At 28.6% G+C, this 27933-nt stretch overlaps 2 protein-coding genes across 3 annotated transcripts; one reads left to right on the top strand and one right to left on the bottom strand.

Moving 5' to 3' along the window:
- Positions 1 to 1830: 1830 nt before the first annotated feature.
- On the top strand, positions 1831 to 27162 carry LOC107455623 (uncharacterized). Its single transcript, XM_016073252.3, has 7 exons — positions 1831 to 1972; positions 7191 to 7344; positions 19613 to 19819; positions 20837 to 21103; positions 22521 to 22637; positions 24140 to 24523; positions 26042 to 27162. The coding sequence occupies exons 1-7, from the start codon at positions 1928 to 1930 to the stop codon at positions 26137 to 26139; spliced, it is 1272 nt and encodes a 423-aa protein (XP_015928738.1). The 5' UTR covers positions 1831 to 1927; the 3' UTR covers positions 26140 to 27162.
- On the bottom strand, positions 10852 to 18433 carry LOC107455624 (SR family splicing factor SC35). 2 transcript variants are annotated; one of them, XR_001585610.3, is made up of 4 exons: positions 17739 to 18433; positions 17064 to 17147; positions 11990 to 12281; positions 10852 to 11607 (listed from the first exon to the last, which is right to left on the bottom strand). XR_001585610.3 is itself a non-coding variant. In XM_016073253.3 (3 exons), the coding sequence occupies exons 1-3, from the start codon at positions 18113 to 18115 to the stop codon at positions 12059 to 12061; spliced, it is 684 nt and encodes a 227-aa protein (XP_015928739.1). In that variant the 5' UTR covers positions 18116 to 18433; the 3' UTR covers positions 10852 to 12058. The 2 variants fall into 2 exon arrangements, 1 of the variants encoding a protein (XP_015928739.1); XM_016073253.3 differs by having other exon boundaries at positions 10852 to 12281.
- Positions 27163 to 27933: the final 771 nt, after the last annotated feature.

Genomic DNA, 27933 nt, shown 5'->3' on the forward strand with positions numbered 1-27933 from the left:
TCCAATAAGGGGGACCCATTCATACATCCCCATTCAAATTCATCCCCAAGGGGGACCCATTCATACATTCATACACAGATCGTAATTTTGACCTGAATCAGAGAACGATCGAACTCCAGTCCAGTACCCCCAGAAGTTTTGGTTTGTTATGGGAACATGGTGGACTTTGCGACTCAACAGAATTTTAACGTGCATCAGTCACCAACTACACGGGGAGTCTTCGGCCGACGGGGTTCGAACCCACGAATATGGGCCCAGCGCCCTACTGACCAGGCTATCCCGGCCATACGTTAAACGTTCTGTGTACAACCAATTTCTTTTTCTTTTTTTAACATAGTAAACATAGTTACATAGTAATTTTTTAACATTGTAAAAACATAGTGGTTTTAGTAGCGCAATCGCCCTAGCGCCTCTAATTCAACTTCTAAACCTCCCATTTTTTTTTTTAAATTAAAAAACGACATTAATTTGAATTTGAATAATACAATATGCATATGAATTAACAGAGGCATTCAACTACAAAAATTCGAAAAAAAAATCCTTCTTCAATTTGATGTTTGACAGTGACTATTTTTTTTTTTTATCTCTGTCACTTAGAAAAAATGTACTTATCTAGAATTATGCAGTAATGCAAACATATTCTTCCGAGTATAGTGCTAAATTCTCCCTCCCAAAATAATTTTAAAAAAATACTAGCAATGATATTTTTTTATANAATTAATTAATTATTAATTATTATAAATTAATTAATTATAAATTAATTATTTAAAAAATTAATTAATTTAAATATTAAGTATAATTTATAGGATATATACTTTCTTTATAATGCCATTACATAATTTCTATTAATATAAAAAGTTTCAGAGCTTTTTATTCACTTTACTTTTTTGGGATTTTATGAACTGAAAAATGACAGTTTTCGTGAGAATGACCCATATCATAAAATTGTTTATGACGTTATTTGTACTATAAGTAACTAATTTACTCCAAATTAAATTTCTTGGACAAAATTTTATACAAATTACGAATGGAATAATAAACAAATTGTATAATACCTGCAAGATTTAATTTTTTAAACTTCTGTTTTAAAATTAATCAATTTTAAGGTCAGTCTCAGTTTAATGACCGTAAAAATTACTAAACTGTTTAATTAACAAGATGTAAAAAGAATTTAGTAATCATAACAGATAATCAACAAAATAATCAGAATATAGTATCAATGTGAAAAGAATTTAGTAGTCATATCAGATAATAATCAGAATTTATTATTAATGTAGAATGTTTTTGATGCAATTAACTAAATTCTTTTCTGACATCAAAACATTAATACTGAATTCTGATGACTATTTATTATGTTTGCTACATTCTTTTCATATTGATACAATGCTAAATATTCTTATCATTATGTATTATGATTACTAAATTCTTTTTACATTTTGTTAATTTAACATAAGTTTAGTAATTGTTTACTATCAGTAATCATAACAGTTAATCATTAGAAAAAGAATGTGAAAAATAATTAAGCAATCATAATCGATAATGAACAGAATTTAGAAATGTGAAAAAAATTTAGTAATCACATCAAAATTATGAAAATGCCAAAGCGGGCGATAAGACACCAAAAAAAAATGACTTCAATAATTTAGAAATCAACAAAAATGTTGACAGCTTGACAGGCCGTCATTTAAATAATTTTATATCTAAAAGATTAAAATAAAAAAAAATACTCGTTCGATTGGTCGGTGTAGGATATCCGGAAATGGATGAAATCCCGAAAAGGGTTGAATGCTGACCTTAATCTCTCGGGTCTCTTAAAACTCCTCTCACCTGCCAAACATATCGGCAGAATACTACATAATTCCATAGCCGGATAGTCTCTTCTGATATTCAACTAACTAATAATAACGTGGATTAAACCATCATAACCATGTGGACAAAAATATTTGACTTAAGGTTTACTGCCAATTACAAGGTAAGTTAGTTTTGCTTGGATCTACTTTAGATAGAGGCAATTTCTGAATTTTACCACACATATCATCACTATAAATTCGATAGATTTTTCTGTAAATTTCTGATCATTTTATTTAAGGAAGTATTTTTTTTATTTATCATTTTTTGCAGTTATGAAGGAAAGTGAATGAATGAAGGAGCTAAAAAAAATATTTAAAAAAAGTATTGCATTTTTCATTACTTTTGAGAAATTTTAAAATAAGTCGAGTTACTAAATATTCACATTTTTTAAAATGAATGAAAAATTATCTAATTGCTCAGCAAACGTTGTATTTATTTATTTCTCAAATTATATAATGCGCCTTAACTTAAAATAGGTTTATTTTTCGGCTTAAGTTTAACATATATTTAATACGCTTCCCAATTAAATTTACCAATAAAGAACAAAATGTTCTTAATTAAAATACGTATTATAAATTATTTTTAATTAAAGGAAAATAATAAATTCTACTGCTAATTCAAATGCTTTTTATTACAAAAGTAAACAACCGAAATATCGTTACCATATCAAACATAGAATGCATAATCTGCTTTTTAAATTTAAAAGCGTTTATTTTAATAGAAAAATCTGAATTTGGGTCCAGATACTTAGAATACCAAAAATTTTAAGTGTTCATATTTTTTTGTACAAGGAATTGCTTTTTGAAACGTAAAAACTGTTGTTTTTACTGAACTTTAAATTATAATTTTATTGCATCAATAATAAAATTCAATTAAAAATTGCGCATTTCATATAGACTACGAATGAGGAAATAATTTATTTTACCTGATCTAAACACGGCGCATCACTTGGAAAGACGTTGGGGGGAGGGGATGGCCATCTAAAAAGAAATTTATTAGAAAAGTGATTTGCCCATGTTTTTCGCTTACTATAAGACAGAAATACGAATTCGGCACGGCTCGCACAGACCACAGTGCTGACGTAAAATATCCTAAGTGGTAAACGGATCATGGGTTATAGTCCCCTTGCCGTTAGGCTAACCGTGGAAGGTTTTCCTCTCCATGTAACGCAATTGCGGGTTAGTTACACCAAAAAGTTCTCCACGAAGGCAAATTTCCTCCAATATTTGATCCAGGAGTACCTTTGTCTTCTGAATTGGGTTCAAAATTACAAGGCTACGGAGTTGACCATTAGTAGTCGCAAACCCAAAATTGAGTCGACTGTTCAACGACGATTATCAAATAAAAGAATATCAGCGAAAAAAATCTTTTCTACAAATTTATTTAAAAAACATAGTTTTTACATTTTTAATTTTATTTTATCATTGCTTCTTTTTACTTTTGTATGTTAGTGCATTTATGTCGAAAATTGGACAAAGATTTCTATTGGTGATAAATGTTACTAACGCAATTTATAGGAAACAATTATAACTTATATTGGCATCAGGCTCAAAGCTCCATTTGAATTTCGAGCATTTTAACAACTCGGAAAGATGACGAAATTTCGATTAGCGATGAATTACATTTAGCGATAAAATAGTGACATAAATTACATTTGCAATGATCCGAAAATGACTGAAAAATGTCATTAAACACAGAGCTGCAATAGAAATTTTAGAATCCTTGATGGTCGCAAAGTTGTCCGAGTTCCGATAGCCGACAAATTTATCTTAAGCGATAAATTACATTTGTAACGATCATAGAACGACTGAAACTTGTATTTTTATCAGGCGTGAAACTCTACAAGAGACAAGTGCCTTAGCTATTCGGAAGTCATCGAAATTTTGACTGAACGATTTATAATTTGCACAAGTCAGTCAACCCAACATTGTAAAACAAATTAAAACATACGTGTGGAAAACCAAAGAGCTATTGAAATATGAGGAATCACAATTAAAGAAGGCGGGTTTATAAGAAATTGAAACGTGTTTAATTTGAGCCCAAAACATGAAGGTCTGTCTAATAGTTATATTTTCACTTTTCTTTGTTTCCTCTGGCAAACAAAAAAGTTTTTTCCCCTCGTACAACTGCCTTCCTCGATTGTAATTTGTCTGATTTCAATAGCATTTTTGGTTTTTTCCTGGTTTAAATATTAATTTGTGATTCCTGATGAGAAAACTTTTGTTATCATTCATTTTTGTCAAAAATTGAATAATTGCTCATTTTAAAATAAAATTACCAATTTTCATTCATTTACAAGGTGAATTTAAGATTAATTTTATATCTAAATATATTCACAGATATTAAATTATCTGAAAAATAACATAACATAGCTTAAGTAAACCAAAAAATTTTCATTAATTATCAATATGAAAAAAAAAACAAATACAAATTGCTAAGCTTTTCTTTTCAGCTTCTTCCTACTAAATTCATTACTTACAAAGCCAAGATAGCTCAAAACTCCATTACTTCAACAATTACTTGTTTGTCATCGGCAAAATTGGCGCCTCTTTCAGGTTTCAACTACGATACAGTCATCAAGCATTTTTGCATACAATTTTTAGTCAACTCAAATATTTAGCTAATATTTTTCTTTATATTTCGATACATGGTTAGACTACAGGAAACCGCACACAAAAAAATAACAGAATCAGTCAGACAAAACATTCTGTTCTAAGAATTTGAAGTTGTAATAAGAAGTACACTTAAAAGCAAATCTTATAAAAACAGAGCACAAGTGCCAATAATGCATAATGATTGACAAAATCTGTTAAAGGTTTTATGTTTTGTTTATGTTAGATTTATACTTGGTAAAAAAAAAATCGCACACACTAATTATGAGAAAGCATTACAATTAAAGCAAACTTGTACATCCATAGCATTAAAATATTGTTTGAGGAAGACTTATAGAACTTGATAAATTATTTTCGTTGATTTTACATTGAGATTGGTGCAGTTTAGTCGCATCCGGATCTTGTAGTATGAAACTACACATTCTTGTGAACTTCTGATTTAGTTCTTTAAAGTGAAGGGGAAAAAAACATTGTTGCAGTTTAAATAGCGGCATAAATAGTCGGTTTCTTACCAAGAATTTTTTAAATCATTTTGGTAAACTTTATCTAAATGTACCACCACTTCTCAAAGTAAGAAAAAAAAATTAAATATTTCACTATAACTAGAAATCATGTGAAGCGCCGTACCAGCATGAAAAACGGAAGAATAAAAACAAGGATCACCATGGTTCATGGTTATTTTAAGTCATTTTTAAAAAAAATTATTAAATTTATCTGAACACTATTTTAAAAATCTTGCATATGAAAGCCAATAAGATTATTAGCAATGGAGAATCATTCGTGATGTCTTTTTCTAAACTGAAGTCCTAAAATGAGATACAGAAAATTAGACTTTGTAATTCCAACATTATACGAATAACCACAGCGTTTGCAAATGAATACAAAACAAGCACTTCTCTGTAATTGTAAGACAAAAGCTCACATGATTATTAGTCACTTTAAAACCTCAGCACGAATCAATGTACAAAAACTAAAAATCAATCATTATTTTTAAAAAAAATCACTATTGCATCTTACTCACTTTTGCCAGAGTTTTTATTAACTTTCTGTGCTCTTGAATAAATCAAAATTCAATGTTAATTTCCTTTTATCTTTTTTAAATAACAAAAAGCTTACTTTCTTATATACATTTTATTGTGAAAACATTTGTCTTAATGTAAAACTTTCTGAACAGGTTGAAGTTCTTTTCTTAATGATATAAATAGTTAGAGGTTCACTAAATAAATAATTTTCAACTGCCCATTCAGTTAGATGGTTTAAAATCTTCATTTCGCTTCAAAATATCGAAAATGGTAATTAAGAGCGAAGATGTTAGGAGCGCTCAAAAATCAGCTATTCTGATGACTCGACGGGCGTAAATGAAGGAACAAAATTGATTGTAACAAAAAACGTTAAGTTGCAAACGATAAATTGTTGTTGTTGTTCATTTACGTCGCACTAGAGCTGCACAATGGGCTATTGGTGACGGTCTGGGAAACATCCCTGAGGATGATCCGAAGACATGCCATCACAATTTTGATCCTCTGCGGAGGGGATGGCACCCCCACTTCGGTAGCCCGACGACCTGCAAGCGAAGTCGAACACTTTATGGTAGAACAGTTTAACGAGGACCCATACCGCACACCCTCGGTCCCTACGCAGGCTGATCCAAGTGGTCACCCACCCGCACACTGACCGAAGCCAGTGATGCTTGACTTCGGTGATCTGCTGGGAACTGTGTCTTTAACGATCAGTCCACTGCGGGCCTGTAACGATAAATAAAAGTGGAAAACAAAATTAGAAAAATCACGATGGCCGAGAATTTTAAAAAAAAAAGTGATAAAACAAAACACTTCGAACTTTTTTTCACTCATGGCTACCGTTTTTTTTTTTTTTTTTTTTTTTTTTTTTTTTTTTTTTTTTTTTNTTTTTTTTTTTTTTTTTTTTCTGGCTTATTTTTTTAACACCCAATTAGTTGCAACTCCAAGGGTATATAAGCTTTTTTTTATTTCTCTTTTTACTAATAAGTATAGAGGCAGAGCGATATCCAACTCACAGTTTCTACCACTGTGAACACAGCTACTAATCAGATCATCTGAAAGTTCTTTACTATCTTCTGAAGTGTGATAACACGAATCAAAGGGAAATGACAGAAAATTTTCCTATTTTCTAGCAGGAATTTTTTTTCCGTTCAAATAAATCTAGTTCTTATTCTTCAGAGAAACCGTAAAATTTATAGTCAACCGGTACAAATAGCCACAGCATTTGGTGCAATTGTTTCAGAAAAAAATAAATATAAATAAAAACCAAGCCAACTGCCTATGATTCATTTGAACCTTCAGGGGTGATTATGTGCCCAACTCAAAAATCCTGAAAATTTCTTGAATAAAATAATTAATGACGCATTTCAAAAAATTAATGTTTTGATAAATTTAAACTATTGATATTTTCAAATCATGACATTCTAAATAAATGATATGCAGCATAATTTAAATGAATTATTATGTATAAGTTCACTTTTATTTCTAATCACGTTTATTATTCTACCAGAAAAAATATTTACAAATGAAAGAAATGCCAAGTATAAATTCTAGTTCTAATATTTTTTAAGATTATTTTTCTAGTTCAAGAATTTTTATACATAAATGTGATCGATGATTTTCTGAAACTTCTGGAACTTAGATTTCCGGAAACTTCCGAATTCCGGAGCACTATCATCTCTCAACCTTTATTTTTATTATTTTGCAGGTTTTAGTATACATATTTCTGCACTATGTCACAACAATATTGGTCGAAAGTTCTGTTAGATCCCTAAATGGAGCAAAAGCTATCAACTTGATCAAAGACAAACAAATAGTATATCAAGATGAATCTGGCGATTCCATACAAATGTCTCCCATGTGTAAGTAATAATTATTTTTTTAATCCATGCAATCAAATTCAAATGAGTAAGTTTAGTAATGAATTAAAACTAACATACTCGTCAGTTTTCATACATTAAATAACTAATTTGAGAGCATATACTATTTGAGAAACATTACAGAAAGTTATAAATTACACTTAATGGGAAATTCTTAGATTCGAACGACCACGGCAGCTGCGTACAAAAGGTCGGAAAAAATGTTTAATTTATTTTTTGAGTCGCAATTAAAGAACGAGGGGGGAATTTTAAATTTTAAGAAAATAGAAGAATTTAATTTTAAGAGTTTGCATAGTTTTGGAAATTTGTATGTTTTTGTGTTGGCTGCACACCGTCAACTTTTAACTCTACTATTTGTGCAAGAAAAGTAAATAATTAAAATGCAAAAATATTATAACATAATAAATATGTAAAAAAAAATTTCCTCAGTTACATTTCAATTATTTCCTTTAAGTAACCTATATGAGAGAGCAAATTAACCCATTGTAATATCGGGGAAATAACGTGATTAGAACAAAGTAGATTCAAGCAAGAATTACCATTCATTAAGAAAACACATTCAAGCGAATTAACTGAAAAGTAAATCACTAAAATTTAATTTTTTTAATGACCAGAATATAAATAATCAGGGGTGATTGTGACACAAATTGTGAAAAACCCTGAAAATTTTAATAGCAAAAAATCGATATCCATTTAAATTCCAATCATGTTTCATATTTAACATAATTTTTTGAAGTAGCATTTATAGTTAAACTAATGAAGAATATTGCACCTTTATATTACTAATTCAAGAAAAAATTACTTCATACAAGAATCGCTATATGGATTTTTTTTTAAATTGCGCAAATATATTTCTAAATCCCGTCAATAAGTTTTGCGATGTATGATTTTCAGAGAGCGTGAACATGAATGCATAGTTTTTAAATCACGTATAAATACGAAAGTTGATGTTAGATATTACAACCGCGTGAATACGAATGGCGACATTGGACTTTAAACTTCCGTGAATATAAATTGCGATATTAGATTTTTAAATCCCGTAAATAAGAGTCGCAATGTACAATTTTTAAATCGAGTGAATACGAATGGCGACATTGGATTTTAGACTTCCGTGAATATAAATTGCGATACTAGATTTTTAAATCCCGTAAATAAGAATCGCAATGTACAATTTTTAAATCGCGTGAATACGAATGGCGACATTGGATTTAAAACTTCCGTGAATATAATATGCGATATTAGATTTTCAAATCCCGTAAATAAGAATCGCAATGTACAATTTTTAAATCGCGTGAATACGAATCGCAACTTTTAAATCAGCTAAATATGAAAATCTTTGATATTAAATCACATGAATAAGAATCGTGATATTAGCCCATTTCGGCGTAAACGAAAACTCCTCCATACCAAAAGAAATTTGTGGAAAAATCGCATGTATGTAAACGTCTCGTTAATCGGATTTAGCAAAAGTTTTCAAATTTCGCCAGATAAGCTTTTAATTCGCGGAAGTCCGCAAAACAATGGTCTTGAGATTCGCGGGAAAATGACAGGCCCTGCTTCTAGTTTTTAGATCCAGAAGATTGATGCGATAAACCACGGAATATAATTACTTCTGATTTATGGTACCAATGGGAAGATCTTGGAATGAATGGTGTTCAAAATTTCTCTTTTAAGAAAATAAATTTTTTTGCTTGTTTTTCCCTTATACTACTCAAAAAAGTTTTCTAATGACACCCAAAGTAACATAAATTGAGCTTACTGTGAAATCAAATATTTATCACTTTGATTTCATTATTATTCCTAACAATACATTGATTGAAGGAAAGTAGTTTTGAGAAGCCTTCGAAAGAATATGAAAAATCTGTAAATGCGTGATCACTAAAAACTTTTTCCATTAAGGATAAAAAATACTTATAATTTTACAAGTAAACAGTTTTAGTAGCTTTTGATTGTAAACTGTTGATTGTCGCTAGGTTAAATATTTCAAAAAATATTACCACATTTAAGCCTTTCTTCAGTAATTTTTCGTAGATATTCAAGAATTAGTGGCAGAAAAAGCCAAGCGACGGCAAAAGATTAATTATGACCGTAATAGATCATAAAAATTACAACGGTATTAAAACAAAACTATAATGAAATTGTACTTATGTTTTAACAGAATGTATTTTTTACAATTTTTAAACAAGAAAGATCATTATTAGAATAGCTGTTTTTCCTTACTTATTTCAATTTAATTATAGATCACTTTGCGCATTTTTCAATAATTGAAATATTTTTAGATGTATCCAGTATTTTTCATGTAGTAAAGAAAAATTATAAAATATTGAAATAGAAATATTTTTTAGTACTATATAAATTAAAATAGCTTTTAATTGTGCTTATTATTTTAATAAATTAACGCATTTTATAAAACATTTGACGCATTTTTCAATAAAGTGTACAATTATTAAAACATTTTTTACAAATGTATTCGGTATTTTTGTGTAGTAAAAAAAAAAACATTTTATTAAGATATAGAATTCAGTATTTTTTTATAATAAGTGCAAATATTGAAGGAGTGTTTTTTCAATATTATGTAAATTATAAATCTTCAAGGCAGAATGAGCACACCCTTATAATAATTCGCTTTTTAGTTAGTGAAGACCTATTTACGGGGCAAGAGCTGTTCTTGTAAGGATTGTCCCAATAGCAGGAAAATAAAATATCTTCTACAAGCTAAAATAAAAGGCAGGAGTCCAAACGTTCTGATGGAAAAAAAAAAGTTTTTTTTCCATGATAGAGGGAAAATTTTTATCCTATGTATTGTAAAATCACATTGGATAAAAATTTTGCGCACGATAAGTTTTTCTTATTTATACCCACGAATATTATATTATATCACAGGAATTGACTAAAAGCCCATGAATGATTTTTGTTTTCATAAAAATGCAATTTAAAAAGGTTCATGCTCTAAAATAGTCTATTGAACGAGCCTTGAAAAAAAATTTATATACATTCAGGTTTGATAAAAATGTAGTTCTCCCATTATATTGCACGATTGTTTTTAACAGGCACTATTATTTCATATAGACACTTCTTAGTTTCAAGCCTTCATTTTGGAAAATAACTAAAACAAAAAATAATACAAGAGGATTACATAACAAAAAAAAATACTAAAACACTTCCTAGATTTTTACTATTACAAATGAGCAAAATTGACAATTTATAGATTACAGATATATGGATCTTTTTTCTTTATCATATGACTTATTGGAGCAGAAAGAATAGTCAATGAAGACAGTTTTAAGTGTATAAAAGTTTGAACCAAAACAGTCTATTAGATTTACACATTTAATGAAAAGAAACTATAAAAAAAAAAAAATTTTGTTTCGAGCTTTATTTACAAACTTTAACTATGTAACATATTGAAGAAAAAATTTAATAGTGTGTATGATATGCAGTAATTTTTTTAGAATTACTTTTAGTTATGATAAATGAACACTACCACAATTTATTTCATGACAGTTGATAAATTTTTATTTTTCTAATAAATCAGACATCAATCTACAAAATTACTACTTCACAAACTGAACTTTTCTGCTTCGACCTGAAAATGAATCTAGCAATTAAACAAACAACTTTTATTAAATCTTTGACATGATGCAAGGACAAATAATGTGGTAATGCTTTGTTTAATTCCTAAATAATGTTGGAACAAATACTTTAATGTTTATGACATGACATTGGTTGAAGGAAAGCAGTCATTTTCTAAATTTACTTAAGCTGAAATTGTTAGGATATTTGTAAGGCAATTACATACCTTACAAATAACCCACATTAGCTGTACTTGCATAAGGTCCCAGATATAAGTGCTTAATACAAAAGATTGTAAAGAAAAATCACACTTTACCATTTGGCGTAATACATTCGGGATCTCGGTAACAGTGAAATTATTTCAAGTTCTTTATGTTTGAAATATTTTCACTTATTTAAACCAGCCAAGTCATGCTGTTATTTTCTGAAAAGCAATAGCTTCAAATATTTCAGGCTAAAATTTAAATTTAATGGGGTTCCAACTCATTCAAATTTTGAGTTAAATTTTCAAAAAGAGAAAGAAAGGTAAACTTTCGGCCACATATTCCCCGGAACAACTGCTACGCTGGAACCCGGAATTTAATCAGCAACCGGACCAGGATCAGGACAGCACACCACAGGATCAGCACCATGTGACTGCCACAGCTCACCAATTACAGCATACTACTGCGCCTGTGGTTACAGACAATACAAAAATTGTCAGATCAAGCAGTTTAAATTATATCACAAACACAAATTCCACCATAAATTTAATATTGGATAAACGATCAAAATTTAAAAACATTACTTTTATTCAAAAAATACTTAATCATAATACACTTCATACAAAGTAACAAGAAATTTTTTTTTAACATGATTCATATTAGCAGGCAATTTTAATTTTAAACATACCTATCAATCCTTTAGCACATTTACTCGAAGCTGCGAAGTAGTTAAATTAAATGAACCATTATGCATGAATATCAAATAATATGTATGAACTAATTATAAAGTTTTAACACTTTTGGAGTGATAGTTCATGCCAAAAAAGTACATATAAAAAAAAAATTATAACCTTTAAAAAAGGGCTGCACTTTCACATTTTAGAAGATGACAGATGAATTCTTGTGGTTACTAATGGAGCTTAAATTTCAGCTTCAATGCTGTGAGATCGACTTCGGCTTCCATCTCTCAAGTCAATATCATTCTTGACTTCCTTATCAAGGCTTGCACTTCTGCTTCTACTTCGAGACTTGCTTCGACTTAAACTTCTTTCCCTTTCACCATTTTTATCTCTACTTATGCTCCTAGATCGGCTTTTGGACTTACTATCTCTCTTCTTTTTCCCAGCACTATCAGATCTAGATCTGAAAAAATATATGTAATTAAATCATGTCCAGTAATAAACAAATACCATAACCCAGGGGTGGCGAACCTTCATGCCCCAACGTGCCATTTTTTCTAAAATATATTTTAATGAGGTCATAGACGTGCCGACAATTAGTTTTGATTTCGTGATTATTGGGTAAATAATAATACTAAATACTATCAACTCAAAACTCTCAAATTGGGTAAATAATAATACTAAATACTATCTTTCACAAAAATGCAATTCTCAACTTTCGTAACGTCTCAGTTATACGCGTAATTCAACTTAAAGTAACATCAGTGTGACTTCCGTTGTTGCAGATTAAATGACAAATAACTTATATTAGGGTTATAAGATGTTAGTTTAAGCAGAATTGTTATTTTTTTTGCTAGCTATTTATTCTTCGCTTGTTTTTTTATGGTTATTAATTGCTTTTTTGGCATTAATTGTTCTTTTGTTGTGAATTTTAATTGAATTGTTAATATGCTTCATAGTAAACTTTGTGATTGGTGGCGTGCCCAAAATATTGTGTCGCGTGCCATAAATGGCACGTGTGCCACTGGTTCGCCATCCCTGCCATAACCTAATACTATATGTTAGATACATTTACTAGATAAATTATTTTACATAACAAGCATGAATGCAGGAAAAGAACAAAAAGTCTGACAAACTGTCAAGCTTCATATTATAAATTATAATTAAAGAGAATAAAATTAAACAAGAGTAGTGCAAAACCTAAGACTGATGGGCCGAAAATTGCCCACAAAGGTTGATAATTTGGCCCCTAACTATCCAACATATATTTAAAATTATACAAGAAAACAGGGTCCCCACTAAATTTAAAAAAAAAAAAAAAATTGCTAACTTATCCAGATATATCAGGAAGACTTCAAAGAAAGTTCAGACCATATTTTATCTAGGTCATGTAATTTTCCATTGGAAAACTTTGATTTCCTTATTTGTAATGTCAGTGTTCTCCCTAATCATTTTTAGAAGGGCGACCTGCCCCATCTTTCCTTTGACCCCAATAAATGCACCCACCTTTTCTCTTTTGTAAAATCAAGCTGCAATTCAGGACCAGGATTCATTTTCAGGAAAAAGTTCTTTTTTTTAAACATGTGTTCTAATGAAGAGTCTACTTCTGATTTATTTAGTTATTTATAATAATGAAACAAATTTTTCATGTCTCTCCTTCATTTTTTGTAAGATGTTTTAAAGTTGTCTAGTTACAGTTAAAATCTGCAGGATATTCGCACCCAGAGTTAAATAATTCACATTTTTTACTTGGGGGCTCCGCATATTAAGAAGTTCTTTAGTTATTTAAATTTTACAATTATTTATTTTTTTTAAATAAATACTATTTATATAAATATGTACTGTTAAATGTGGTTTTCCTATAAAAAAAAAAGCTCTAGAGTTGTTTATCAATAAATCCATTTTTTCAGTTGACTTTTTTTTTAAGAAAATCTATGCAAAGATTGTCTATCAAATCTATGCAAAGCTTAATTAATTTTCAAAAGTGTAAAAGTTTTCTATTATTTTTATAATGAGTGAAAATTACTTTGCTAAGTATACACAAAAATTAGCATAAAAAAGTAATTTAAAAATCAAGGCTCAAATTCAGTTGTTACATAATCTATTACAGATTTTGATAATTTTAATGGTGGTAAGTGCCCTTCCAATACTCAAAGTGGCCTTGTTTATTTCCTGCATTAAATATCAGATTTTGTATGTAAAAAATATAATCGAATGAGGAAGGAAACAAAAGTTCTACTAAAATGTGACATTTTTATATGATGTAGGCATTTTCCAATTTTTCTTTTCTCTTTAATTTTAATAAATTGCAAATTAACCTGACTATTCCCCACATTTTAGAGTCAAATTAAAATTCCCTGACGATTTCAAGTGTTCTTTGTTCTCTTTGATACGAGGGAGCATCGAAAAAGTAGCAAAATGCTCCTAACAGGAACTCTGTCATGCTCTCTGTAGGCACTGATCTTGTTCACAGTCATTCTTTAAGTATCAAAATCTTTTATTAATTTCGATTTGTGCAATGGGTTCAGCGTTTCAATGAAATGTAATTGCTTATGAATTTGTACGAATCAACTAAAAAAAAAGAAAAAAATCCATAAGTTATAAGATAAATTACAAAACAATTTCAAATTCCAACAATAATCATAACATTTATCTAATAATGTATTAATAACAAATTTCTTTTTCTAAATAAATGTTACCTTTCAGACAAGAAAATTTTAAGCTACATTTTTTTTGTTTTGATAAATTCACCATAATTTGCTTTGTAATTTAAAAGGAAGGAAATGCAAAGGAGGAAAAGATCAATTAGCTACCTAAAAGTGGTTGTGTATCTCTGAAGTAAAACAAAAAAAAAATTTTAAATGTTAAAAAAATACACATTCAACAAAGCATTTCTTCAATTTAACAATTTCTTCAATTTAACAGTCGGAAATTCCAAGTCGGAAGAATCTTATGCCTATAATAATAAGAAATTAAATAGAAGTTAAAATTTTTTAATAGTTTCCATGTCTGAAAATAAATTTTTCACTGAAGTTAATCAAGTTAAAATGTCAACATCATATCTGATTATCTGCGGACCCCAACCCTCAGTTTTTAAAATACTGAAGATTCACAACAAAATTTCAAATCAAACAGATTTTGTAATCACCTGATTTTTAAATTAAATGCTGAGATTCGCATTCGCCAGATTCGTATATTTAAAAATCACACATAGATTCTTAATCACACAATTTAAATAAATTAATAAAATCTCGCACTAATATTTTTATTAAAGTGTTAATAACATTCTGTAGATAAATACTTCCTATATACACCTTTTTCTTGCTCATATTTCAGATATTTTTCTATTATGTAAAAAGTGTTTTTGCACATAACATTCTTGGATTTCTGTTTTAAGCATTTCAGCTTTTTGCCAAATAAAAAATTAAAAAAAATATATAAAAATTAAAAAAAAAAATTGATTTTAAAATTAATTTTGCCAAAATAAAGCGGCAACAAAAGGGCCAATACAAGTCATAAGAGTTAATTAATATGTGCCGAAAGTTTTTTAATAGAAATTTTGAGTTCACAGAAATTTTCTTATTTTACCTATGTCTGCTGATAAGTGCCAAAATATAAATAAGTGATGTATTGTCAGGTCTGATTGATATGGTTGATATTAATTTGGTTGATATTACTCTGGTTGATATTAATTTCACATTTTTGTCAGTAATATCTCTTACCTCAACAAAATTTATCAAGACAACATTTATTACAGAGCATTTCTAACGACTTAATTCTTTTAAGTTCATTTTTTCTAAAAATACATAATATTTAGTTTTGGTTTCTATCAAGCCTTTTCCTTTTTCAAAAGTAGCTTTTATTAGGAGGCAGCAGTTAAGAGGGTTTCTATAAGACTTATCATCACTTAATCACTTTAATCATCACTTTTTCTTGAAAATAAGGAAATTGAAAAAATGAAATGCTTAGCTTCAAAAAAATTCACACTTTCACTTTTTCTATTTTGCTTCTGTAACTAACATTTAAGCATTAAAGTTTTGTTTTAAGAATTAATAGGATTTTTTTTTATTTCTTTTTTTCAACTTTACAGCTTTAGTGTAAGTTTTCAGAATCTTAAATATTTTTAATTATCTTTATATATAATTGTCTTAAACATTACTATTAAAGTTTTTTCCCCTGCATGTTTCATTGGTATAAGGTATACCAATAATATATCTAAGTTATGATTATCTTTCAATGACTAAACTTACTTCTACATAAATATTTATTGATGATTTTTAATCTAAAAAATGTTGCTATTCAGTCAACTTCAATAACTGAATATTCGGTACATCCCTGTCACAAGCCCTTGTAACATAAGAACTCCTACATTTTAATTTATCCTCATCTATTTTCCACATTTAATTAAATATTCTCTATTTTCATCGATTTATTCTCATCTCATATACATTTTAATTTATTCACATCTATTCAAAATCTATCGGTTTCTCTGCTATTGATGACAAAACACTATATATGGAAATGGCATTTTATAAATTTCTATGCTATAAGGATCATTAAAGAAAAAGTATACACTTTCTTCTTATAGCAAATATATTATTTCATATTGTTTAAGAACATTTTTTGTTCTTTTTCCTAATTTTGTTGACACAGTATTCAAGAAAGTTCCACATGCCAACATTTATACTAACTAACTAAAAAAATACGAAACAAAAAACTTTTTATATCCAATTATATCCGATTCCTCGATTTTTGCAACCAATAACAAATTCCACATAAATTTTCCAGTTACGCCTTATTCTGATCTTACAAAATACATACAGGGGTCTGTCTAGGTTTTTTTTAGAGGTACCTATTTTGCGAAAATTTAGACATAATTTGTGAAATTTAAAAATTATATTAAAAAATCAACACAAAAATCTGGTAAAATAAGTAAATATTTTCAAAAATATTTCAATATTTTTCGAAAATATGTTAAAAGTATTTTGTGAAACTACCGTTTTTCCTAAAATTGAATTTGTGAAACTACCGCTTAACGGCAGTAAATTTACCCTGGACAGACCCCTGACTTAACACTTGCTCTAACTGATTTTCTTTTAAATTTTTTCACTAATACATCTTGTGGATTTTAGTATCTGACAACAACAAAAAAAAAGACAATTGCTTGTTTAAAAAACATTAGAAAAGAGAATTAAGTTAAGCCCGACATTAGCATTTGCACGCGAAAAAGAAAGAATAAACTTACCTCTCATCTCGACGATGACGACTACCAGAACGACTTCTAGAGCGACTACGATGACGTCTTGATCGTGATCTTGATCTGGACCTCCTGTAAAAATAAATTATTTTTTTAAAAGGAAACCTTAGGTCGACAAAAACATCTATACATAATTAATTACAAAAATATTCTTCAGAGTGATTCCTTTTCATTGATTATAAAGGTTTTATCCAAACAAATAATTAAGAGAAATAACATGTAAAATTATATTTCAAACTATACTAATAAATAAAATTAGAGACTGAAAATGAAAAAGAATGACATTTTTAAATTTTCTGTAAATATAATAATCTTTTGTCGCCCTTATGATTATTACGTACACATTGCAAATAGCCCCTTTAGATAAGCCCTTTTAAAGGTAATTAGCCTTTGTAAAGGTAATTATGAACATAACACTTTCAGTTTCGATAGACAGAAAATAATAATCATTGAAAGAATTATACGCTTAGTTATTTTATTGAAACGAAATAAAAATTTATAAGAATTTAAAAACCAAGACGTTATAAGTAGTTAAAGTTGACGAAAGAACCTATTCAGAATGATTGTCTGGAAATCGAGAGAAACAATAAATGAACAAAGAATAGAGAACTTCTGAAATTAAGATTCAAATTTTACTATTCAATATATAATTAGAATTGCTACCTAGATCTGGAGCGAGATCGTCGTCGGCTTCTGCTACGTGATCTGGAGCGGGAACGCCGGCGTCTTGATCTTGAACCTCGCCTAGGATCACCAGGTCGACCATATCTAGCCATTTGAACTCTCAATTCACGTCCATCTAAGATATAGCCATCCAAAGAATCCATAGCGTCTTCTGCATCTCGATTATCGTAAAAGCGAACAAAAGCAAACCCTCTGCTCTCTCTGGTATATGGATGTCTTGGAATATAAACATCTCCAACATCGCCGTACTTTTCAAAAACTCGTTTTAAATCTTCAGGTGTAGTGCGGTACGTTAAGTTATCCACCTTTAAAGAAGTCATTCCATCAATATTAGGAGCACCTCTTGAGTAACTCATCTTGGATTTTAATTGAAGAGTCACAGTTTAATAACAAATTTAATTAAATTTAAACGACATTAATTCAAACGAAATGGCGAAGGAGGAAGCATAACGATCAAGGCGGGTTGAGTTGCCAAGCGTTTTTCAATTTCTGTAAAAAAAAAAAAGAATATTCGTATAGTCATTCTCACTGCATACAATTCACGCAACTCTGATCACAGTCAAGGAAGATTGAGACCCTGATTGGATAAATATATTTAGCGAAAAACTGGCGTGTCAGGGAGAACCGATCGCGAGTTTTCGCGGGGAAAAATGTATTTCACCAATCAGGGCTTTCACTCACATCACTGAATTCGCATTATAAAATTTTTCGCAAACACTGAAAACGGTACCCAAGGCCAGCTTGAGCGCTGATCAGAGGGCAAGTTTAAGTAAAAAACGGTAATACGGTCACACGAGGATATTTTTGAAGAAATTTCACTTACAGTTGCACTTACACTTACAGTACAATATTAATAATAATTAAATAAAATAAAATCTTGTTTTGCGTAAAATTGTACTACACGAAACAGTCATGAACGTATCCCGTTTCTTTTTACTAATTTTAAATTTCTAAAATTTTAAACTATCAAACGAGAGAGATAAGCAGCTTAAATTCTTTAAAATAATTTTTAAAAGATAGATAAAAATAAACAAACGACCTCGTTTTGTGCAAAATTACAGCATAAAATGATCGGGAACTCATTATTTCTTTTATAATTAATTTATAATATCCCAATTATAAATAAATCAAATGATTAAAAAGCTACAAATTGTTAAAATAAAGGTTAAATATAGAATTCATAAAGCAGTTCACGCATTTCTCATTTATCCATATGCTCACAACTCTTTTATTATCCAATTACATATTTTTCTCAAAAGAAAATTACAATGGAATAAACAGATAATGATTTTTAAATATTTATTTTCCTATAATGATAATTTAGGTGGAGAAACTGTTATGAAGACCTGTTTCGGCCATAATACAGTAAATGGAATACACATTGTATCTATTGCTATAGAGTAACTTAAAAACTTCAACAACAAGAAAAGTAAATCAATAATAATAATAATAAAGAGATAATGCAAATTATGAAAATGTAGATCAGTTAATTAATCTTTGTATCATATTTTTATACATTTTGTGAATTTTAAACCATGAAAGCTAAAAAAGAAAATTTTTTTGTATTGAAACGCATTAGGGTGGGCCATGACAAACCTTGAGGTACGCCTCATGCATACGCCTATGATTGAGGAGGACATATTGGTACCCTGTTTCCCACGCCAATAATCGACTATGCTTCGTATAACTCAAATTATAAAGGGAAAAAAATTGTAGAATAAGCATCTTGTATTATTTATATATTATTATCTTGTATTATAAAATGGTATTACTTATAATTTAAAATGTTAATTGTTATTTAAATTTAACTGACAAAATAACTGAACACTTTTTTTTTTTTAAATCTTTGACAGCTCTATTATCTCAACCCGTCGTAGCAGCAACTTACTATTTTAGTTCTTTGAGAAGACCAATAAGTGGTGATCAACAAAGTCCGGATGTTTCCAATGCATGTGAGGCAGCCGATTCCAGGCAAGGGACATGTTATGATACAACAGATTGTGTAGTATCAGGAGGAACACCCATGGGCAGATGTCCTCAAGAAGGTGTTTGTTGTATTTGTAAGTACTAGGGCAAATAAATTGATCAATTCTAGATAGCAAGCTGGAGAGTAGAATTTTTAAAAGTTTTTAGAAACTACTGATATAAGTATAAATGAAAAATCTTTATGCATTTAAGTTTGCAATGAATTTCTTCAAATAATTTGAAAAGTTACATGAATTTTACTTCACAACAAGGACACATTTCATTTCTTTTTCCAGTACAGTCTAACTTAGCTCAAATCTCGCAAAAGAAAAGAAGAAAAAAACGACAAAAAGCGAGATGAAATGTTCTGAGTAATTGAGGTTTTAAGAAATGGTCAATTAAAAACTTTCACTATTTGCTCAGCGAAAAAACGTTTACTTTGTAACAAAACGGTCAGTTAAAAAGACTGTAATTCAAGACGTAGTGATTTTTAAGGCAACACTTTTTTTTTAGGTAAACAGGGAAAATATATTGAAATAAGACTGTAAATTTAGGGAGCTTTAGAAATATAGAGCTTTTAAAGAAAAACAGGTTCGAGATAGGCGAGTTCAATTGCACATGTAATATTAAATTTAATGATAGCATTTTTTTTAAAAATGTAATACATTTTTAATGATTAATTGGCCTATTTCTGGATTATTCACTAAAAAAAAAAATTTAGAGAACGAGTTATTTCCAAAATATTACGCATCACAAGCCAACATATTAATTAGTGGTTCTAACATATTCAAAATCAAAGTACACACAACAATTTATAAAAAAAAAAAAACATTTGTTATATTCTAAAACTGTACTAAATTATAGATGTTTAGATATCGCCATTTTCAAGCTATTAAGTATATTTGAGCAAATTTTAAAATATTACCATAATATTTACTCGCAGAAAACCACAGATAACTTTTTTCACCCTTTCTATTTTAATCACATACGTTAAAAATTTGTTTGAGATTAGCTTTTACTTTATTACTATGATTTTACGAATATATTTTATAAAAATAAAATATATCTTGCCCAAGATTTCTATTCTTTATCAGACGATCATTTACTTTCAGTTGATGTAGTATGTGGTGGATCTACAAGTGAGGTGGTCTCTTATTTCCGCAGTCCAAGTTTTCCAGAACCATACGAAGAAGAAGGAACATGCAAGATGCGTATCATTAAACATTCTGAAGCCATCTGCCAAATCAAACTAGAATTCCTAGATTTCGATCTTGCCCGTCCTATTGAAGGAAACTGCTCACAAGACATGCTCGTGATCACTGGTCAAAATGAAAACAATCTTATTCCAAAAATATGTGGACTAAACAGTGGGCAGCATTGTAAGTATAATTGGATAGATGGATGCAGAGAGTTAAATAATACATTTTTATACTTTTCCTATTAATCTGCGAGAAAAAAAAAATTATATTTATGGTCTAAGCCAGCAGTTCCCAAATGGTGCTCTGTGAAACTCTGGGGTACCGTGGAATGGTCACAGGGGCTCCAAAAGTTAGAAATTCTTTTTAATCATTTATGATTTTTGAAATCAGCAATTAAATTTACATCCAATTAATAATCCTATATTAATTAATATTTCTGTTATTTTTATGAAAATTCAAAGCAATGTTTTTTTTTTAAATAACAATATAATGAAAAGGATATGCATCTTTGAAAAATAGCATCAGTATTTCGTGTCAAATGAAAATAACCATCAAATTCAACATTGCAGAAATATGTTTCTCAACGTTTTACCATTCTCATCGTTAATTTTCGTCCTTGTTTGTTTACACTTTAACGGAAATCATAATATACTCATTAAGTTTTAGTTTATGCTTACTGTAAAATCAAACGAAGTTCTAGACTAGATGTCGCTTCAGGCCTGTGAATTCAATTGTCTGAGATAAAATCCAATTTCAAGATTAATATTGATAAAACGGCATGAATTACATTCTTCATCCAAACCAATTAATAAAATTTAGATCATTACATACTTCCTAAATAATTAATGATCCAGCGATATTTATATGTTTACAATTGCTAATGAAATGCATCGCGTCTCGTGGTTTCGCCAAAAGAATAACGATCATTTAGTGTTCCACAGCAACAACAAAAAAAATAAAATAATAATAATAATTTCCGCTGGTCTAAGCACTGTATTCTTTTCAAATTTTTCATACTGAATAAACTAACTTTTTTTTTATCAACTTTCTTCAAGAAATTAGAAGGACTGAAGCCTTTACTACATGCAGCATTTCACTTATGAATTAATAACTATCAAAAGGCAAATGAAAAATAAAAATTATATAAAATGAAATTCAATAATCTATAAAATATGTTCTAATTATGATCATTGTTATAAATCATATTGTAATATGATCATTTCTTTAACAAATTACATTAGAATGGGAACTACTTTAATTAATTCTGAATTAAATAAATACATGTAACAAAGAATACAAAAATAATACCATCACGAAATATTTTCTATTTTTGCTTCAGTTGCTGTTTAAGCCAACTTTTTCAAAATTTAATGCTTTATAGGATATACGAATTGTTCATGTTTAACCATGTGGTCTTATTGTTCTATCTACGAATCAATAAATACTTTTGACTTTTCATAGTTCCAAGAAAACTTTATTTTACTCTGACATTTTTAATTAAATATCGCATATCATGTTACATTCTTAAAATTCATAGCACACAGAATCAATGAAATTTACAAAGGTCATGTTTTAAACTTAACTTTGTTATTGATAGATTATGTAGATGTTGAAGACTCTGGAGCAATTAGTTTGCATGTGACTATGGTAGGAACTTATGGAAGAAAATTCAACATTAAAGCTACTCAAGTAAGATGTGCAAGCAGAGAAGCAGGTAAGATATTTCATATACAATATTTTACTCAGTTTCAATAAATTTTTGTCAATTTTCTGATTTTTTTCTACAAATATGTTTATTATAAAAAATTTTCTTTTAAGAAAACCAAGATAACAACCCTACACCTTTTGTTCAAGTTTTTAAAATAAACTTCTAATCTCAATTTTTTGCCAAAGGAAGACCAATAAAATTATCTTTTTTGCGCTTTTCATATCAAAATAGTAAATACTAATCCTAGAAAAAGTACTAAATGAAATGTATTTTTACGCTAATGGATATTTTATTCAAAACAGTTTTCATTTTGTATCAGATGCATATAAGTAGTTCAATTCATCCATGACCTATTTTGTTTTGTTTTATAACCGTCGTTGAACAGCCGACAAAATTTCGAGTTTATGACTACCGATGTTCAACGTCGTAGCTTTGTCATTTTGAACACAATCCAGAAGACAAGGGGTTTTCTGAATGAAGTATTGTGATAAATTTTGCCTTCTTAAGGACTTTTTGATGTATCTAACCAGCATTTGAGTTAGATCGAGAGGAAAATCACGAAAATCTCCCACTGTTAGTCTGACAAGGGGACTCTATCCCATGATCCATCTACCACTAATGATATTTTACGTGAACACTGTAGTCGATGTAAGCCGGGTGTGGAATTCAAATCGATCGGCCAAACAATTTTAAACGTGTATACCACTTATTTGACAATTAAACAGTACAATGATACAACTATAACAGCCTTCAGTCAAGATATAGGTTTTACTTTTTTATAAATATTAGTAGATCATTAGAGATAAAAATGTTAACTCAGTGAGCTCGCCTTTCAATGACGAGAAACGGGTTTGAATCTCAACGATGGCTGGTCGATTCGAATGCCGCACCCAGCTTGCATCGACCAGCCATCGCTGGGATTTGTACCCGGTTCACCCCATAGAAAGGTGAGCGTACTTGCATACTTAAATAACGCACTTAGCGAGATTACATTTTCATCTCCATTGATCTAATAATATTTATCAAAAAATAAAACCTATATCTGGACTGAAGACTGTTATTGCTTAATTTTCATTGTATTGTTTAATTTTCAAATAAATGGGAAACTCGTTTAAAAACAGATGAAAATAAATTAAGATAATTTAAATGGAAAAATAAAGTGGGTATGCGAAGGTATGAATACATTGACAGTAATGGGCAGCTTAGGCTGGAAAAAACTTATCCTTTTACTTTTCCAACAAAACAAATCTGTTGGAGAATTTAAAATTAGTAAGATAAAGGGATACATTTTGGAAGGTCTTTTTAGAGAGTTTACAACTAGAGTTGTTCAGTTTTTTCAGGAGGGTGGTTAAGCCTAGACAGCTAACTATCAAAACTACTAAAATATCTATCATCTTGAAAAATAGCATTTGAAAAAAAATAATTTTTGAAAAACATTTTAATTACATAATACAGAGAATGTGTAACTTAAAGTGTCGACACAACCACTAACTTTTTATTCATTTTAGCACCTCCACACTGCCTTCAATACCACAGAGGAACAAGAGGTTCTATTAAAAGCTTCAATTATGATGAAACAAGTCTTTTGGGTCTAGGATATCCAAATAATATGGATTATGTTATCTGTATCAGAAAAGAACCAGGTTTTTGTTCTATCACTTATCAGTTATCCGCAGAAGGAAGGAATGTGGCTCCTTTTGCAGTTGGTGCACTGCCAGGGACAACAAGTGCCACAGCAACAGCACTGACAGGTCCAGTGGCAGCTGAATGCCATGATGATTATGTTCTTTTCACTGGCATAAGAGTTTGTTCTGGTAGAGTTGCAAGTACAGGACCAGCCAACCGACCAATAGCTAATCAAGTCAATGTGACTTCTACCTACATACTTACAGGTATAAAAATATTTTCTCTCAGAAAGATACATACAGTTAAACTAATACTATACACAGATCAATATTAAATACTCTATAAAAAATATAAACTATATAATTAATTTGTAATCACAAGATTATTACATGTTTTAATACTATTGATTCTGATATTTGTATTTCTGAATAATAATTAAAAGCTAAATTATTTAGTTTCAACTTCACAGTTTTTTAAAGTTTATAAATTATATAAGGACTATATACTATATTTATTTACAGAAGATATTTACTATAAAAAGGAAGAGTTATCTTTCAATTCGAATTAATAAAGAAAGAAATTAAATAAACACAAACTAGGATAATGAAAAACAGGGAGCTGTTATTAGTATTTTAAACAACAATAAGAATGCAAAAAATAGAGAAAAAAACATGCAAAATTAAAATATTGCATTTGAAAAATAAGGTAGAAAACTAGTTAATGAGCAACAAATTTATTAACTAACAATGTTTAAATTTAAATACTACTTCATGAATGAAAAATATCAATTTTAATATACTAAGGATTCACAATGAGAATTTTAAACTTTTACTGAAAAAACGATTGATGTATTATACCACTAAAAGGTGAACAAGTTAGAAAATATAGAATTTAAAAAGCAATCAATTTTAAAAATAATAGAATATTAGTAACATTTCAGTTTTAATTCAATAAGATTATACTACTAGACAAAAATAAAACTAGTACATAATATAAATCTGAAAGAGACTGTAAAACTGGCAATAGGAACCAGAGACTTATAACTCCTATAATACTCATATAATATACTACATAATAAGGATTCACAGTAAGAATTTTAAACTTTTACTGAAAATACGGTTGATGTATTATAGCACTAAAAGGTGAACAAGTTTGAAAATATAGAATTTAAAAAAATGATCAAATTATCTTGAAAATAATAGAATATTAGTAACAATTAAGTTTTAATTCAATAAGATTATACTACTAGACAAAAATAAAACTAGTACATGATATAAATCTGAAAGAGACAGTAAAACTGGCAATAGGAACTCCAAACTTATAACTTAACAAAATTAATTAGTGAATAATCCCCCTATTCCATAGCACATTGAAAACCCCAAGTTCTCAGAAATTGATCTCAATCATTTTTTATCAATCAATGAATTTTAGGTTTCATTTGAATACTTTAAAAAAATTTTGAAGTGTGCTTGATAGAAACTTTTTGGCAGTGTGGTTATTTTTTAACAGCCTATTACATATTATGTTAAATCGCAAGATGTTGAAAAATATATAGATGTAAAATAGTAGAAAATTATGAATCCAAAAATAATTTAATGTCTGTAACAAGTGCTATCATCAGTGCTAATCCCAGAAGTTCTATAATAATAGATTTTAAATTATGTGTTTTGATACTAATGATGGCAATACTTGTTTATCACGAATAAAACAGCATGCTTATTTTCATCTATGCTTGATACAGGCTTTTTTTCTCTCCATTATTGTACATTTACTTTTATTTCTAGATTCTACACCTGGGCCATTCCTAGTGAGATTTGTCTCCAATGGAGTTCGCAATGCAAGAGGCTTTCATTTCACTTATCGTCAAAACCCATGTAAATAAAAAAACACAACTTTGAAGTTATAAATTAAAATCTGTAAGCAATCAAATTTTTAAATCTATGTCATGAATTAGCTCAAGTGGCTAGAAGGAGTCTTCAAAGAAGATGCAGTAAAACTAGATTCACTTTTCAATATTGAAAAGAAGAAATTTGTGTTTACATAATGAAAATGTTTGTATATTCTTTTCTAAAAAGGTACAAAAAAAAAAAAAAAAAAACATTGAAAATACATCAATTTTCTCTTTAATGGTACAACTTTTAAAAACTACTATTCTTTAGAATACACTTTTTTTATTGATGTCAAAATTTAAAAAAAAAAAGAAAAAAGACAAAATTTAAAATTTCTTAAATAAGGTAAAGAAAGAAGTCTTAGGGCAAGAGAATATGTCTATTTTTTCATATATTAAACCTCTGAGTATTAGTGCAAGAATATTTTTACGAAAATTCATTTTTTATGAAGATTTAAAATAACAAATAAAATTTAAATTAGAAGCTTTAAAATAATGAAAAGGAAGAAGTTTTAGGCCATAAGAATAAATCTATTTTAAATATAAATAACTCTCTGAGTATTTGAGTAGAATTTTTCTTATTTTTTTATTTTTCATAGCTACTTTCCCATACAGCTAATTTTTCCCAACTTATTCAATTTTAATTTAATCTATTACAGAGAAAATTCTGCATAAACTTGTTCAGGTGTTTAAAATTTATGTAAAGGATGGTAAAAACTGCTTTATAAACACAATTTGCTACATATTAGAAAAATACTAAACACTCTGATTTGTTTTGGGAAAAAATGATTAAAGGAATTTTCAACATAATTTTTTTAATATACTTAGTCAAGTTTAATTGCCATATTTATTTGAGAAACTTAATTATACCAAAAAATATATTTGCCCCACGTATTTATATTAAAATACTAAAACAGTTTATTTTGAGAAAAATATTTTAAATGTTCTGAAACATTATACAAGTTTTTTGGAGTATACTGTAATATGTTGTATTATTTAAACAAGTATTCATTAAAAAATCACTTTATATGTTTACGATTGATTTTTACAAATAAAACATTTTTTGATTAAGGTCTTATTTTAATTGACTTCAGAAACACAACTTTTCTAATCCCAATTTTGTAAATTCTTAGTTATTTGAAGAAAAAAAAAGTTTAGCAAACCTAAGGCATTTAATTAGCAGAATGTATCATATTCATTCAAATAAATATATTTATTATTGACATTTGCCTTCCACTAACATTTGCATAGTTTTAAGTTACTCATAGGATTATTAAGATTTCAGACACTTTGGTAAATTATACAATGAAAACTATGGCTTTTTTTTTTACTCAAATTTTTCTGTAAATTTTTCTGCACATTTAAAAGTTAATGCTTAAAATCTGAAAAATAAACAAAACTGCAATACAAAACTATTATTTACTATTAAATGTGGATGCTTTAAAAATTTTTTTAAACAAAAAATAATTCGTTTTAACCTTTCTACTTAAAACTAGATAAAGAGATGGACATTTCAATTTCAAACACCTAATAGAATTGAAAACATAAGTATTTATCATATTCTTTATGTACCAAAAAATTTTGTGATTTTACTCCATTAACAATTGATAATAAACTATAAATATTGCTTATAAATTTTATAGAAAACTTTTTGGATAATGAATATTATCCCTTAATGTAAGAAAGAAGGTGAGAGAAAATATTTTGCACATATTTTGGTACCAAAATGCATCTCTGCTAATCAGTTTTTTTTCCCTTCAACATTTGAATATTTTAAAAAAGTCAACA

Source organism: Parasteatoda tepidariorum, chromosome 7 (genome assembly GCF_043381705.1).
Source record: "Parasteatoda tepidariorum isolate YZ-2023 chromosome 7, CAS_Ptep_4.0, whole genome shotgun sequence".
NCBI classification, from domain to species: Eukaryota; Metazoa; Arthropoda; class Arachnida; order Araneae; family Theridiidae; genus Parasteatoda; species Parasteatoda tepidariorum.